The sequence below is a fragment of the Talpa occidentalis genome, unplaced genomic scaffold, assembly GCF_014898055.3.
Source record: "Talpa occidentalis isolate TD23 unplaced genomic scaffold, MPIMG_talOcc4v2.1 talOcc4.7, whole genome shotgun sequence".
Taxonomy (NCBI): Eukaryota; Metazoa; Chordata; class Mammalia; order Eulipotyphla; family Talpidae; genus Talpa; species Talpa occidentalis.
The window spans coordinates 5,515,043-5,531,600 of NW_023605083.1; the positions used below are offsets into that span (position 1 = coordinate 5,515,043).

Consider the following 16,558-nt stretch of genomic DNA (forward strand, 5'->3'; position numbering starts at 1 on the left):
CCCGGTGTTGACATGTCTGTCCCCCTGGAGCTTTACAGCACCCCTCTCCAGAGGTGGCTATTATCAGGCCCAAGTTGCAGAAGGGGAAACTGAGGTTCAGAGTGGTGATGTAGGCTGCCCAAGGTGACACCATTAGGGAGCTAGAGCTGGATTTCAAAGCCAGGTCTCTGCTCTCAAAGTTCAGAGTCACTGGCCATCATCGGACACTGCCCCCCAAATCAGAGAATGGGGTCAAGCCGAGAAAAGCAGACACCAAGACCCCAGGACAGCAGGCAGGGGGCCACTATGGATGCAGAAGGCCCGCTCTCCCTTTAGGGAGCACAAGTGTGTGTGGAACATGCAAATAAAGGCACAAGCGGACATCATATGGATGAGCCTCTCGGTGTGTTTTATTGCATTGCCATGGGGCCACATGAGGCTTGATGGACCTGTCCTGTTAACTGATGGGAGAAACAAGGCTGAGAGGTGAGGGGATGTCCAAGGTCACGCATGTGGGGTCTGAACTCAGGTGGTTCTCACCGTGACGTGGAAGGCCTCAATCCCTAATGGTGCCTGGCCAAGCTGCAGGCCACTGGCGCACAGATTGGGTCAGAGGGGCAAGCGGGGAGGGGAGGAAATCAGGGCAGGACATGAGGCTCCATCTGGACCTGGGGGCCTCAGTGGAAGCAAGCGACGGAGCGAGAGGAAGGAAAAACGGCACCCGGAGTCTCCAGGTCCTGCAAAGGCCTGGAGCAGGAAAGCCCCCGTGTGTTCAGGGCTGTGGCAGGCAAGCCGGGCTGGCCTCCAGCACAGGCTAGGAGGGCCTGTGGGCCAGCCACCCGCCAGCAGGTCCCCAGCCACGCTCCCAACGGACACTCAAGGCAGCACAAAGGGGCTCTGAGTCCAGCGGAGCCGCCACACTGAGCCCTATTCATTCTCCCGGGGAGGCTGGCAACTGCCCTGGCGCCCCGGCCAACGGCTGCCCGCCAGCCCAGGGCCAACAAGGCGCCTCCACCGTGGCCACACAGCTTCCCCGTGGCCCCGACTCCCTGCTGCTGTTTTCTCTGCCTGTGCCCACCCCCCTCAGCACCACCCCCCTGCCCCCCCCCCCCCCCGCGCCGGATGAACTGCCCCCCCTCAGCAGCAACCACCAGGGTCTGCTGAGACCACAGCACTTGGACCCGGGCCAACACTTGGCTTTTCCTTCCCACAGCCCCAGGAATTAGGGGCTACTGGGACCCTATTTCACAGACAAGGGAAAGGACCAGAGAGGTCAAGTGCCTTAGAGGTGCCACACAGGAAAGCAGCACCCGCAGATGCCACAGTGTCAGCGCCGAGCCCGAGAAATGGGGACCCGCCCTCTGCCTTCCAGTAGGGAGAGCCCCGGCTGCCTCCAGGCCACAGCCCCTCTCCCTCTTCTGGCAACACCCAGGAGACGGGGCGGGGCACCGGCCTGGGGACTCTCAAAGGACTGGGGGTCTGTGTAGTCTCTGCTCCTCTTTATCCTCCGTTTCCTCCTCTGTGCCAGGCCCGGGCTCAGGATCCAGGGGCTGATCTGGAGACCCCAGCTCCCTGCCTGACTCACATCACGTGACGTGTACCCTCTTCCTCCCGTGTCCGTGGCCCAGAAACCCTGCCTTTCATTGCCCTTTGGACGCCGGCCCATCCAGGCCTGCCCGCGCGCAGGAGCCTGCGGCCTCACGCCCGGTGCCCTCCCAAGCGCGCGCGTTCCCCTCAGCCTCCACCAAGAGGTCTGGTCAGACCCCACCTCCCTCCCCGGCCCACTGTCCACCTGCCAGGGGCCTGCAGGAGCCGTGGACATGGATGTTTGGATGTTAGAACCCCAGGCTCCACGGCTGCTTAGGCTCCAATTCCGGGTAACCTGACACTTGGGGGCCTCAGTTTTCATATCTGTTGAATGGAGATGAGAGAAAGAAGCGTTACCCCTTAGGGCGGAAGGACCCTGGCTGGACCGTACTAAGTGATCACAAGGTGTCTCTCATTATTTTTATAGAGGATGCGGGGAGGACCCCATTCTAATCTTGCGCCCCCTTTCTCGCAGCCCTGGTTGCCAGCCCCAGGGGCCAGGGAAATAATGTCTAGACTCGCTTTTTTGGCCCATCCTCGACATCAGGTGACAGGCTTCAGAAGCGGCAGTAACTTGTCCACCACACTGAGCTGGGATTGGAAGCACCTGGCTGTGCACCCCGCCCCCACCCCAATCTCCGCAGGTGTCTACAAAAACCTGTGAGGGGAGGTTTCATTTCCCCATTTCTGTTCTGCTCATGTGCGCCACACACACACACACACACACACGCACACACACACAGGTTTTAGGTTGGAGAAGCATCGGGCTGGGGGCCCAGGGGTCTGGGAGGACACGCTGTAACCCAGGCTGTGCCTACCACCACTGCATGACCTCTGCCTGCCTGAGCCTCAGTTTCCCCATCCCTGAACAAGGGGTGTGGTGGACCAAATGACCGCCATGTCCCTGCTGGCTTGCAGAGGGGTGACTGACCAGTGGTGGACACTGATTCTGTGCCGGGCCTGTCACAGTCCCCCTCCTGACAGAGCAGAAACAGGCCCAGGGAGGCAAGGCCCCGAGCCCACAATCACAAGGGACACGGTAGTCATCCCCATCTGGAACTCGTGTCTGGCGGGTCCCAGGGCCCACAGGCCTAAATCACGGCGCTCTCCCGTCCACCCCTGCCTGCACCAGGCTGGCGCGGGCTGATGCCCCCAGCTCAGCGATGAGCCAAGTCCCTGGGGCTGCCTCCTGGGGGAGGAGCGCCTTCCGCTGGGAAGATCCCAGCGACCGCCAGGCCACAGGCCCCTCTCCCTGCCGAGGGAGAGATAAACTGTCCTGCACGCAGTGCTGACTCCACCGCACCCTCCCAGCCGGCTGGTCAGACCCCCTGACAGCTGCTGGCCAGTCCCCAGTGGCCCCCGGCCCAGTGGGCTCCGTTCCCAGAGCCTGTGGTTTGTTCCCCGGGCCTTCCAGGTCCCATGGGCTTCTGGTCTGCCCCCTGAAACGCTGCTGCTGCCGGGGCTAAGGAGGCCCGGGGGGTGGGGGGGTGTGTGTGAAGATGCGGAGGAGGGCGGGGCTGTGGGAGTGACACTGGTTTAAAAAAAAACAGAGGAACCAGATGAGACAGAAAGGGGAAGGGGAGGCGAGGAAGGCACCTCAAATCTGATGTCCAGAGTCCAGCGGCCCCAGGCTTTGCATGTCACCCCAAGATGACAGAAGCACCCAAGAAGGCCGGCAAAAAGTTCAGTGAGTGCCAGCACCCTTGCGCTGTCCTCGCCGCCGCGGCCCGTCCTCCTCAGCCTCCACATCTGCCTCGTCGCCACCCCGCTCCTTTCTGTTTCTCTTTTTGTCTCTCTCCGGCTCGCCCGCAGGGCCTGCCGCTGGGCTCCCGGGCTGCTCTGCCCTCGGCCGGGCCGGCTAGCTAGACGTTCCTCCGTTTCTCCGTTTCTCAGGTGTCTTCTCACCGCCGACCCCGCCCCTCTCGGCTGCGCTCTCTCCATTCTCTGGGGTGTCCATCGACGCGCTCTCTCCGCTCTCTCTGACCTCATGGCCAGGCTGGGGAGACCTTCTCACGGCTCCCTGCCGCTGGCTGCTTCCCATGGGAGTTCAGGTGGAGAGGCCCCGGGGCCGGGGCAGAGGGGGCCCATTGGGTGCTGACCAGGACCCCACCGGCAGGGAGGCTGGGAGCCACACCAGGGGCGAGCGTGCACACAGCTGAAGAGGGGGTGACACACACCCACGCTGTTTTCCCAGGCTGGTCCCCACCACGGAGGCCCCCTCCTCTGCGCGGACAGCGCACGGCGGGTGGGGGGTGTGCACAGAGCAGGGTGACGGCTGCATGCCACAGACAGCAGACCGAGGCCAGCTGGGGCGCAATCCCATGTCCGTGGAGCTCCCCTCTCTGCCCCGTTATTGCTTTCGCTGCGTCTCTGGTGCCAGGAGACAGACCGTGGTGTGAGAAAGGCGGCCGACCCGCTCTTCCCACAGCTTCTGCCCGAGGTGTGGCCATGGTTGGGGGGCAGAGGCTAACCCCAAGAGGGGGCTGGGCAGGGCTGGGAGGAACGCCCCAGAGCTCCCACCCAGCAGGCAGTGCAGAACCCGGGGTCCTCACCCAGGCTCAGCCTCGCTGCATGACTCGGGCATGTTTCTACCCTCTCAGAGCCTCAGCTTCCTCTCAGCCTACATTCCGACCTGAGCGTGAGGGCCTGAGGAGGCAGAGGATGCTGCGGGTGTGGGAAATGGATTTTTCCTTTCAGCCCATCGGTGACTATAAGGAAGTCACAGTCTTGGCTGCAAGGAGGGACAGCCCCATAAGTGGGGGCAGGGACGAGGGCTCACATGAGGCCCCGCGGAAGTGCGGAGATAGCATCACTGAGCACCGAAGCCTGGGTGAGGACTTGGGCTCAGCTGACAGGAAGGAGAGAACCGCAGGGAGCGGGACCCTCAGACTCCCCACAAGCTTCTTCTCTTTTCAGACGTGCGTGCGCGCACACATTCCCCTACCTGCTGTAGGTGCTGGCCACTGCTCTGAACCTCAGTTTCCGCATCCGGAAATTGGCGGCTTACACTAGTGTCATTGGCTGTGCTGAGAATTCGGCGAGGTGACACCCGGTTGCCCGACCAGGGCTGCGTTCTGCGCATCATGGCCGTCGTCACTTCTTATTAAGACCTTCTGGCGTCAGGCGCCAGCTAACCCTGCTAGTTACACGCTTTCCAAGCCTCCCATTGTCCACAGGAGGTGGACGTCACCTCTATTTTATTCTATACTATAATCTCTGTTTGATTGAGGTAGTGAATGAAGCTCAGCGAGGCCAAGTCACTTGCCTAAGATCACAAAGTGAGGATGTGTAAGACAGGGATTCACGCCCAGGGCTGCCGTGCTATACTTTAACATTCAGAAGGGGTGTCAGAGAAGCTCCCAGCTTTCCTTAGATCAACCTCAATAAGTGGAACTGCACAAACGTTGCGTTATTATTATTGCTGCTGGCACTGGCATTAACCCTTTCTCCCCTTTCTACACCAGAGTTCTTCAAATTCAAGGGCTTTGGGAGTCTCTCCAATCTCTCTCGGTCCTTCACTCTGAAACGGCCCTCAAATGCCATCAATATCCGGACCTATCTGGAGCCTGACAACTTTGACACCACACAGGATGACATGGTGACCGTCCCTAAGAGCCCCTCGGCCTATGCCCGCTCCAGCGACATGTACAGTCACATGGGCACCATGCCTCGCCCCAGCACCAAGAAGATTCGGGACCCACATGCCATTCAGGAAACTCAGAAGGTGGACCCCGGGTCCCACATGATGTCCCAAGGTCAGCCTGACCCCCCAGACTTGGAGGCAGCCAAGGAGGTGGCGGTAGAGGCCGATGCCCCCCTGGAGGACACCCCAGCAGTTGGACCCAACTCCTCAGCAGTAGTGGTGGCTCCAGTGAGAAAGCATGAGGACCCCAAGGCAGACACAGAAGAGGAGCGAGCCCCTGGGAATGTGCCCCCAGGAAGGTAGGTGACAGGGGCTGGGCGCGAGGATAGCAGTGTGAGGGCAGGACCTGCAGGAAGGTGTCTCCAGCCTCCTGCCAACCAAGTCCTGAGGGAACCCCCCAATGCTCACATCAGGGTAGGGAAAAAAAAAACAACACACCTGTATATTAGATTCTAAATGCTTGGTTCCTCATTTGTAATGAATTAAAAAGACAGCTGGGGAGGAGAGCCTGTTATTATTTCCAGTGACAGAAGAGACAGATTCAGAGAGGGAAAGTCATCTGTTCCAATCAGGGTGCACATGGAACAAATGGCAAAGTTGGGGTTTGAGCTGAGACTCACCAGACCCTAAAGTCCCAGGCAGCCTCCAGCTGCTTGCGGGGTCCGAGTCACAACCACCTTCAGCGAGCTGGCCAGCGCCGCTGTGCTGACCCACCTGGTCTCACAAACTTTTTGTCAGCTAAGAAGCTGAAATCACGTGAGAACACAAGTAGCGTTTATATCAACAGACCACAGCTCCCATTCACAAGCACCCGTTTCACTGAGCGTCAGAATAAAGGTTGCTGTTGAACACGCTGCGAAAGACTATTACTGGCCCCCAAAGGAGACTCAGCCAGGTCATACAGAGCTGGTATCTGACGGAATTCAGTGTCCGCAACGTTCATCCAGCAAGTATTAAGTCCTACTTGGAAGCCCCAAAGTAGCCTCTGGCTTGGCCAACCTCAGCACCTCTGTCTAAATTGTGGGGGTCACATGTGCCTACTGAAATAACGAGAACCCCAGGCGAGTAAAAGGAACCTAGCGGGGCTGGTTCTCTCGCGTGCCTGGCCCCGCGTCACCCCGCACGCGGGTGCACGGCTTGCGGGTGCTGAGGTCAGCGAGTCCAGACCCCTCGGGTGGGGAGCAGACCCCGGGAAGCTGCAGAACCCCGCGACCTCGGACATGCCTGTTCCCTTCCCTCCCTGCTTCCTCCCCTGATAAATGAGCACAGCGACAGCCCGTGCCTTGCGGCGGGGATTTAAGGACAGCACCCCTAAAACTCGAGCGCGGCGGCGGCGCCCCACGCGCCCTCAGTAGCTGGGGGTGCTCACCTTATTACGACCAATAAAACGAGCGGTTTCCACCATCCCCGGTGGCCCTCGACCGCCTTCTCCTGCCATTCTCCGCTAAAGTCGGCCTCATGCGGACGCCGAGCGGCAAGGACTGCACGCAGGGGAGAGGCCGGCTCGGTCGGGGCGCGGAGAGGCCCCCAGGTCTGAGCGGAGCGCGGGGAGCGGACCGGAGCCCGGCGGGGCGGGGCGGGGCGGGGCGGGGCGGGGGCGTGGCCTCCCGGGATGCGCCACGCAGGCCCGGGAAGTGGGCGCTGGGGAGGGGCGGGGCGAAGCCGGGGGCGTGTCGGGGGCGTGGCCTTTCCGACGGCGAACACAGGCAGCTGCTGGCGGGCCGCGCGAGACAGGGGCGGAGGGGCGTGTCCGAGGCGGGGCGTGTCTCTCCCGGTGGGAGGAGTAGGGGGTGGAGCATCACCCGGCGGGGGGGCGGGGCGTGCCGGGGCGTGGTCTTTATTTAGGCCACGCCCCCGAGTCCGGCTCCGCGCGCCGCAGCTCAGTGGCCTGAAAAAGGCAGGAGCGGTCTGGCTGCCCAGGCCCCCGACTTCAGGCGCGGCCGCGGCCGGGGAATGATGACTGCAGTGGGCCGGAGGTGCCCCGCGCTGGGACCCAGGGGGTGAGTAACCGAGCTGGGCCTAGGGAGGGACCGCGGGATGGAGAGTGAAATCTGTGCACCGGGAAGGACTGACAAACTCCTGCAGGTTTAACCTCAGGACTTTTAAGCTTTCTTTGGTCTGACTGTCCCCGCTCTGTCGCCCAGAGGGTGGGCATGCATCCCTCAGGGCCGCAGGAGAGAGGGGCTATATCGGGACCCCCATTTGAAGATGAGGGAAGAGGTTGACTTGCACCGTTTGGCATGTTGGTGCAGTCAGAACCCAGGATTCCTGCACCTTGCTGACCCGGCTGCCCGTTCCTGCTCAGCATGGCTGGGGCTCTGGGGATGGTCGTGAGACATCTTGGGGCTATGGGGACCCCAAGCTTTCTGGCCCTGTGGACAGAAACCCCCGCTGGTCCTGGTAGTGCTTTTGTTATTAGGGATGGCCTGGAGTTGATGGAGGAAACAGAAACTGCCCCATCCCCTAATCATCTGAGCATCAGGGTCCCCAGGGGGTGGGCTTATCAGGACAGACTGAGCCCCCTCCTGGTGCGCCAATACCCAGTGTCCCACCTGACCTCCGGGCTGAGTGGGAGGCCAGGGATTATTGAACATGTTTTTAGGAGTTGCTGAAGCTCAGCCCGGTGCCCCAGAGTCAGGAGGACGCTTTGCCGGCGTGATCCGAGGCTTGCCTGCCCTGCTCTGGGCCTCGCTCTCCCCGCAGCCCAGACGGGCCTGGGGTGGTCTCTGAGGATCATCCAGCCTGGGAAGGAGGGCCTCTGCGAATTGTCACGGGGCCCTATTCCTAGGGTCACTCCAGTGTCTGCTCAGGGAGCCGCCTAAGTGGGGGGAGGCGGTTCCGCCCCCTCCCTCGGGAGGCAGCCTGCACCTGGACAGAAGGAAGGAAGGGGAAGAGGTGAGGCTGCAGGGGTTTCCTGGTGCCCTGTTCCCTGCTGAGATCATGGGGAAGAGGAGGAAGGAGGGAGGCGGGGCCGACAGCACAGGGAATGAGGAGCCTGTAGCTCTCATAGTTTCTCGCTCTGCCTAGCACCCGCGGCCTCCAGAAAGGAAGAGGCGTCTCAGGGCCTTAGCCTCCTGCCCCTCCGTCTATGTGACAGAGAAGGTGGTGGAGACAACCAGCCAGGCACAGCCTGGCACACCCTGTGGGTGCTTGATTTGCTGCCCTGTACCCCGAGGGGACAGGTTCAAAGAGGGAAAGGGGCCTTCCTGGGGTCACAGAGAGGTGAAAGGTCAAGCCTAGCCGTGATCCCAGATCTGACCAACTCGAAGCCCCAGCTCTTCCCCACTAGCCAGGCTCCTCACCTCCTGCAGGCGCAAAGCTGCTTCTGCCAGTATTTCAGTGACTTCCTAGAGGGGGTGGTAGGAGCCCACTTTACAGAGGAAAATATTGCCATTTTGTGAAGACCTTTGTGAGGCTAGTAACTTGTTCAGGACCACACAGTTAGTTGAGTTGGGGTTTTATTCATTTCAGTGTTTACTGTCTCTGCCCGAGACACTGTGCTAGGCCCTGGGAGGTGGCGGGGAGCACAGCACACAAAATCCTGCCTGCGCAGAGCCCCCTTCCCAGCGTGGGCGAGACAGGAGGCTAGCAAGGTACGTGGCTCATGCAGGGAGGAAACTACAGAGGAAATTTTAAATCAAGTGGGAGAAATGGTTTGGGGAAGGGTGGTGGCTGGTGGTGGCACCTTAGGGAGCTTAGCTGGGAAAAAAGAAAGTGATGTCCGAAGGCAGGAGGCGAGGAAGCGAAGCCACTTGCTCTCTGGGCAGAGGGTATCGGGCTGAGGGAATAACAGGTCCACAGTCCCTGAGGTGGAGCCTCTTGGGCATGTTTGGGGAGCAGCAGGGACTGGAGGGGTCAAAGTGGAGCAAGATGGGGGTTGCAGGAAGGACAAGAGGGAGATGAGACCGGGAAGGAAATGGCCCCCGAGGAGGAAGGGCTGGAAGACCCGGCGGGCGAGGGCCTGGCTCTGGCTGTGAGGGGGAAGAGAGTGGCTGGCGAGCTTGCTCAGGGAGGCCCCTCTGGCTTACGTTTGAACGAGGACTTTCCGCTGAGGAGAATTTGAACATAGTTCTCGTCCAAGGGTCTCATCCAGGAGACAGACCTGGGGCCTTGTCCCCACCGCGCGGGGCTCTTGCGGACACTGAGACCCGGCGAGGCGGCCCCTGGAGGGGCCGGAGCGGGCCTGGAGCGGGGCACTGAGAACAGACCAAGACACCCGCCCCCCATTTCCTCTCAGAATGTTGATTTTGGTCCAAGAATTCCCAACACTCCCCAGAGTCCCACGACCCCCTCGGCCCTGCGGGGTGACGTCAGCCTCCGGGCATCTGGTAGCGATTACCCACCAGGGAGGGGGCCGCGGTGGGCTCGGCTGTCCAGCCTCTGCAGGCTCAGGGCGGCTGGGCCTTGTCTTCCAAAGGGGCCCAGCTGCTTCTGACGCTCATTTCCTGCGGAGACTTTCTCACAGTCCTCAAGACCCCCGGACGCCGCCGGCTGTGGGAACTTCTCTGGTTTGGGAGGGATGGGCCGCCCCCACCTCCTTGGCGCTGGCGTCAGCTCCCCCCAAACCCTCATGGGACCCCGTTTACAGATTGATGGTCGCATGAGGGGTGAAGTCCGGGGAGGTCCAAAGTGGATACATCACCAGCTCAGAGGCCCACTGACTTGTACCACCCTGAGCAACTCTCCTCCCCTCTCTGAGCCTCAGTTTCCCCATCCGTAAGCTGGAGACAACAGCAGCTTCTGTTTCGTTGGACAAGATGCAGCAGGTAGAGGGTTTATCCTGGGCCCGGGAGGGCCCAGCAGTGCGCCAGGGGAAGAAGGCATGCGGGGCACTTGCCCCGGGTCACGCAGCTTTCCCCTCCCAGACGAGAGCCCTCCCCAGAGCCCCGTGAGTCCTCTCTGCCCATCCCCACTCTGTTTCCTGGGCTCTCGCTCCTGCTGAAGAGGTGCTTCTCCCCCTGCTCACCCAGCTCTCCCCTCCCCATCCTGGAGCAGGCCCCATTTTCCCAGGGAGCCCGGCTCATGTGAGGAGCCAGGAGGGACATCTGCCACCCGCCCCCCTGGATCTCTCCGGCAGCTGTGTTCCCGGGGTCAAGCTGTAGCTCCAGTGTTCGCCCCTGTGAAGCGGGGCTTCCAGATGACAGGCACTCAGCCACACTCCATAAATGCCTCCCGCTTGCGCCTCCCCCCACTGGTGTGGAGTCTCACTGAACAGCACTCAGGACTCAGAATCCAGCTCTGCCCTGGGAAGAACAGCCCCAGTCTGCCTGTGCCCCACGGTTAGCACCATCCCCGAGCTCCTGGAGGGTGCAGGGTGGTGGAGAAGGAGCAGAATGTCTCCAGGACAGGCGAAGCCAAGAACCTTCCTGGCAGGGCATCCCAAAGGCCCTGTGGCGGGGTCCCGGGAGAGTCGGGGCTTTCCGGCTCTCCCTGCCAGAGGCCTTTAAGGAGCGGGAAGCACAAGAGCTATAGATACGTGACCTCTGTGGAGAGGAGAGGCGGTCGGAGGGAAGGAAGGAGTCTTCAGGCCCCAAGAGGGGCAGGATGCACGATCCCAGGGGTGGGCCTGGGGCAGCAAGGAGCTCCTGGGAACCTGGCACCAGGGCCCTGGACAGGCGGTTATAACAGGCCCACTTCCCAGATGGGGACGTCCAAAGCTCAGGGGAAGGGGCGGGAGCTGAGCAGGAGGCAGAGCTGGGAAAGTTCCTGCTCAAGGCCAAATGACCGGCCCCGAGGCCCAAGGGAACAAACTGGGAGTTGGCACGAAGGGCAGGGGCCAGGCTGCAGTGGGAGAGAGAGCCAGGGCAGGCCAGGACAGCAGCTCCCCCCAGCCTGGCCTGCAGGACGCCTGGGGGAGACTCACTCTTTCCTCAGGGCCAGGCTGGAGGCCCTAAAGGTGAAGCTTAGACCTAACCCTGCTTTGGAGAAATAAAGGATAATAGGCTCTAATTACTGCTCATAATCCAATTAAATAAGCTAATGTATGCAACAAGTGGTATCACATTATCAGAACAAATCAGTTAATACAGTCAATTAAAGGGGTTGGTTATTTAAATAATTAATGTGGCTGATTAATGGGACAGATTTCACTCAATTGTCACTATTATTTATTAATTGATTTCATCAATAATATTAGAGGGGAGATGCTTTCCAAGGCCATAAAATAAGGAAGAAGTTAATTAATTAATGAAGTTGAGTGTTTAAAAATGGGAGCTTTAGTTCCTGGATTTGATCATTATAATGGGAGGTCGGGGAGGGATGATCCAGAAATCTCCAAGCAAACTGAGATCTAAAAGCTGAGTAGGAGCGACTCTGGTCCTAAAGTAGAAGGGACAGTCTAGACAAAGGGAATGTCCTGTGCAAAGGCCCTGAGGCTGGAAGGCGCAGAGCTCTTTGGAAGAAGCACGAGAAGGCCAGGGTACAAGGAGGAGCTAAGGCAGAGAGGAGAGACTGGCTCTGCCTACAGGGCTTAGCCACGAGGGCTAGATTTGGTCCTCAGTTATGTAGAACATTCATATATTGAAAAGAAAAATGACCGCCTGGCACTCTTTAGGCAGATCCCAACCCCCGCCCTTGTGGACATGATGGTCTAGTGAGAAGAGACAGCCAGTGCCTGGTTCAGCGATCAAGATGATGTGGTTCGCATACCTGGTGGAATACTACTCAGCCGTCAAAACGGCCACTGGCTGTCAGGGCTGGGAGGGATTATGCTAAGTGAAATAAGTCGGAAGGGGAAAGACAAATACATGGACAATAGTGAAACCTAACAAAGGAATAGATAAAGCTAAACTTGAAAAATAACCGTGGAAAGTTGATTAGAGAACTAAGGCATCCAGAGATGGAGGGAGAGGGCAGGGTGAGAACAAGGTAGGAAGGGCACAATGGACTGGGGTGGCGGATCACAGGTGCTTGGGTGGCAGGTGCTTTGCAGGGGGGGCGTCCTCTATGCCAAAATACAAATAGCAATGTAAGCCAACACTGCTTCAATAAAAAAATTTTTAAAAGATGCATAGTGAGTGAGGGGGAAACTCAGCAGGAAGGAAGGTGGGGGCACTAGAAAGTTCTGCATTTAGATGCACCAATGGGGAATGTCTCACTGAGAAGGAGACTTTTTAGTAAAGACCTGAAGGAGGGGAGGAGAGGGTATTCCAGCAGAGAGGACAGGAGGTGCGGAGGTCCTGAGGTAGAGACAAAATCCAGCCAGAAGCCGGGTGTGGCTGGAGCAGTGTGAGGAAGAAGTTGGTTCAGTGTGGTTTACAGAGGTAGTGAAGAGCTATTTAGGAAGGTTGTGATGAGGAAGTAAAACTGGGGGCCCCTGCACGGGGTTAGAGCAGAGGAAAGAGATGATTTAACTTTCATTTTCATAAAATGACTGTCATTTTAACAGGACTGCTCTTCGGAGGCCTGTGACGAGGCGATGCAATGGTCTGGGCAAGGGATGGCAGGGAGCTGCCGTGGACAAGGGAACTGTCTTGGGAATCCTGGGGTGCTGTAGAAGGGCGGGGGAGCCGAGGGGGAGCCTGGGTCTCTGCCCTGAGCACCCCCCTTGGCTCTGGCCACCCACCCTACCTGGTCCCTGGTTGAGGCACCCCCTCCCCAAGGCTCTGCTCCAGCCCCGGAGCCGAGGGGAAGTGGACAGGAAGCGGGAGGAAATGTGGGGAGCAATCCCAGTGTCCTGGCCAACCTGTTCCCAGCAGTGGGAGGATTTCCGGGCCTGAATGACCGGAAAGGCTGGGATGGGACACCTCACCCGGGAAGAGTGGGCAGGCGGAGGTGAGCGGGCTGTGCTCTCTACTCCTCACATCCGCCACCCTGGACGGAGAGCCCAGCGGCCTTAGAAGCCTGCCGTGCCACAGCCTGAGGGACTCTCGTCAGAGCAACAGGGCCTCTAGAGTGTCAGAACCAGGGGGCCGCCAGACAGCTTCTCGGTGAGGAGCTCCAGGCCGCAGGGAGCCCAGGGTAGTTCTGCCCTGGAACACACCTCACCTCCCTGTTTACAGAAGGGGATGCTGAGGCCTGTCCTAGTCCAAGAACCAGGGCCAGCCTGACAGAATTAGGAGTGACATAGTGATTAACATTGGTTGGTCCTTCAGTCAATAAATGCATCCCGCTAATCAATAAATATTTCTTGAGCTCCTATTCTGTGCCAGGCTCTGTGCTGGGGCCCTGGGCTCAGTCATACCATGAGCCAAGTCCCCCTCAGGGAGGGGTCAGGTAAGTCACAGGCAACAGGTACATGCTGAGTGACCCTCTCAGGCATCACTTCCTCTTTTCCGGTGCTGTGAGGAAAAGAAGCAGGTTGGGGACAGAGAGTGAAGGACCAGGGAGAGACTCTTTTAGGTGGAGTGGCTTCTCTGAGGAGGTGTGTGTGGGGAGGGGCGAGCTTATGAAGACCTGAGGGAAGAGCATTCCAAGCAGAGGGAACAGCCAGTGCAAAGGCCCTGTGGCAAGAATGAGCTTGCTAAGGAGACCGGTGTGACTGGAGCAGAATAAGGGACAGAATGAGCGAGGGAGGCATGTTGAGGAGTCGCTAAACTGAGCAGTGTGGCATCAGGCCACACAGGGTCCTGTGGGGAACATAGGACCCAGTTTATCCCTCTTCTCTGGAGCAACATTGCATCTTCTTTACGCTCACAAGGGAAGAAGCATTCAGGTTTGGATGACAAGTTACCCACCAGCCATTTACAAGCCATGGAGAGGGGTTTAGATTTTGTTTTTCTGAGGATAGGAGTGCCAGAGGGTTGGGGGGTGGTGTGCCCACCGAGATCCACTTAGAGGCCACCTTAGCGCCTCCTGGTGGCCAGCAGAGGCTGCACAGGCCTATGAGAGTGCCCAGCACTCTGCACAGGACACAGGCTGGCAGGTTTGACGCATGGGAGAGAAGTGGTCACTTCTAATTTGAGTGTAACTGCAGGATTTCCTGCTTAGTCGGTTATGGGGGCGGTAACGGGGTGACCACGGGTTGGGAGCCAAACAAAGCAACATGAAGGATGGAACTAGCATAGGCTGGGATGGGAAGCTGAGTGGGGAGCAGGGGCGGGTGGGAATCCACAGGCCTGCTTTGGATATGTCAAGCTCGAGATGACTTCGGAATCCAAGAGGCGAGGCCACGGGGGCAGCGGCGTTATGAGTCCCGCTTACATTCAAGTAGGGGTGTTGTTTAAGACCAAGACGGGGGAGGTGCCTCGAGGTGGCCTGCATGAGGGAAGATATTCATGGGGCACCCTGGAAAACAGTCACTTCTGGCTGCTGACCTCTCCGGGTTGCATCCGGGCAATGCCTCCTGGAGGCAGAGGGATTCATTCTGCAACTCAGCATCAGAGTCTCCGCGTGCTGGGTGGCCCCTGAGCAGGTCACTGTGTGTGTGTGTTGTGGGGGCGCCGGGGGTATTAAAGGCAGGAGGAGAGGAGGCTGAGCAGGGAGCAGGCAGGGAACTGCTGGGAGAGTGCAGTGTCCTGGCGTGGGGGGCCGCGCTTCAGGAAGCAGCCTGAGCTAAGCCGCAGCAGAGGCTGTCACTGTCCCCAGCTACAGAGAGGAAACACGGCTCAGAGCAGGGAAGGGACGTGCCAGGGTCACACAGCGGAAGGTGGAGTCAGCTCAGCACAGATCCAGCGAGTCCTGACAGCTGCCTTCCTCCTGCCTTGGGGATAAGCCCTGCTGAGGCCCAGCTGCTGGCACCGGGGAGGGGGCCGAGGCTGGCTGCTGGCTGAGGACACTCACCTTTCTTCTGTCCTTCCAGGGCGGCTGGAGAGCCGGAGGCTGGCGGGGACTACGTGAAGGTAAGAGGGTCTGGGCAGGGGACACCAGAGGACTCAGGACTCGGAGTGTGTTCTGGGGAGCACAGAGTCCTTTTCTGGGACTCATTAGGCGCCAGACCTCACTGTCTATTCCCAGGAGGAGGGGGTCAGGGGGTCGGGGTGATGCTTGGAGCCTGCTTCCACTCCCAGCACCTGGCGTGCCTGCCAACACTGCGTCCTGGCCCCAGACTCAGAAAGCTCCAGTGTTTGTTACCACCAGACCCCACCCACCTGCCCAGCGCAGAGGCCCCCAGGGAGTCTCCACACAAAGACAGGGTCGCGCTCATCCTACCCGGTCTCTGAGCCCGCGCTGGTGCCAGGAGGTGGGAGCAGGAAGGGATGACTCAGTTCTCCGTCCCAGATAATGCGCACACTCAGATTTAGCACAAGCAGAATGTGTCCAGGCCCCTGGAATGTTGAGCCTGCAGCTGTGAAAGAGCGAGGATAACATGCTACTACCATGACACACAATAACACGGTAACACATAGTAATACGGCAGGATGTGTTGAGCGCCCCCTGAGTGCAGATCCCCAGGCCGCTGCCGGCGCTGGAAGGGAGCAGTTTTGAATGCTGTACAGGGACAAGGTCGGGAAGCCCTTTCGTGCCCATGGGCAGATGGCAGCCTGGGGCCCGGGAAAGCGCTGTGACTTGCCTGCAGTCACCGCTGCTCCAGAGCAGAGCTGGGGTTACAGCCCGAGTTGGCTTTCTCTTGGCCTCTCACCTCCAGGAGAACCAGCGAGCTAGGCCCCTGCTGAGTGCAGAGCTTGGGCACAGGGCAGGAGCCCCATGTTCAGAGGATTCCCAGTCCTTTAGAGGACCAGAGCGGAAACACACAATGGTTGGGGCTTGTGTTCTGCCACCTGGCAGGCTCAAATTTTAGTTCCAGATCTACCACTGATTGCTACGTGATTTGGGGCATGTGTGTTATCTCTGAGTCTCAGGGTTCACCTATGTGAAATGGGGCAACAGGGGTGCCTCGCAAGCAGAGTTGCCCTGGGCTCAATGAGTGAGAAAGGAGCCAGTTGGCCTTGTTCCTCACCCCAGGGACACCCCACCCCCTGAGGTACTGCCTGTAAGATTCTGTGTTAATGTCTAGTAGTGAGGCAGCATGGAAAGTGCTCAGGATGCTGCCCCCCACCATCACTAGCAGGCTCAGATAAGAAGACACGGGACTCTAGAGGTAGGGGGTGAGTTTAACCTTGGGAGGGGGGGATCCTGGACGGCTTTCTGGAGGAGGAGGCATGGAAGCCACGTCATTGCAGATCACCAGGACTGTATCATCCAAATGATATCATCCTCATCCCAAATGAAAAGCTGGAAAGGAGACAAAGATAAGCAGAGATGGGAGGGAGAGTGGTCCAGCAGAGGCCAGAGTGTGGGCGAGACCAGAGTGCAAGCCGTGGGAGCGTGGAAGTACATTCTGGGTTGTGGGCAGTGGAGTGGGAGCTGCTCCTGGGACGTGGGCCCCGGCTGCTCACCCACAGCGCTGACGCTGAAGGAAGACCAAGGCCTCAGGGAGAACCAGCAAAGCCACTGGTTGGAGCAGACAGG

General features: G+C 59.3%; 1 protein-coding gene across 2 annotated transcripts in view; it reads left to right on the plus strand.

The window, feature by feature from the left end:
- Positions 1-3,125: 3,125 nt before the first annotated feature.
- SH2D3C (SH2 domain containing 3C) overlaps positions 3,126-16,558 on the plus strand; it is a 28,067-nt gene continuing 14,634 nt past the window's right edge. Inside the window, exons 1-3 of one of the 2 annotated variants that reach the window (XM_037491855.2) lie at positions 3,126-3,253; positions 5,031-5,508; positions 14,949-14,988. In XM_037491855.2, coding sequence (XP_037347752.1) covers positions 3,217-3,253; positions 5,031-5,508; positions 14,949-14,988 — 555 coding nt within the window. In that variant the 5' untranslated portion in view covers positions 3,126-3,216. Of the gene's footprint in view, positions 3,254-5,030; positions 5,509-7,103; positions 7,210-14,948; positions 14,989-16,558 lie in introns of those variants that run through there. The other variant, XM_037491856.1, reaches the window with a different exon arrangement.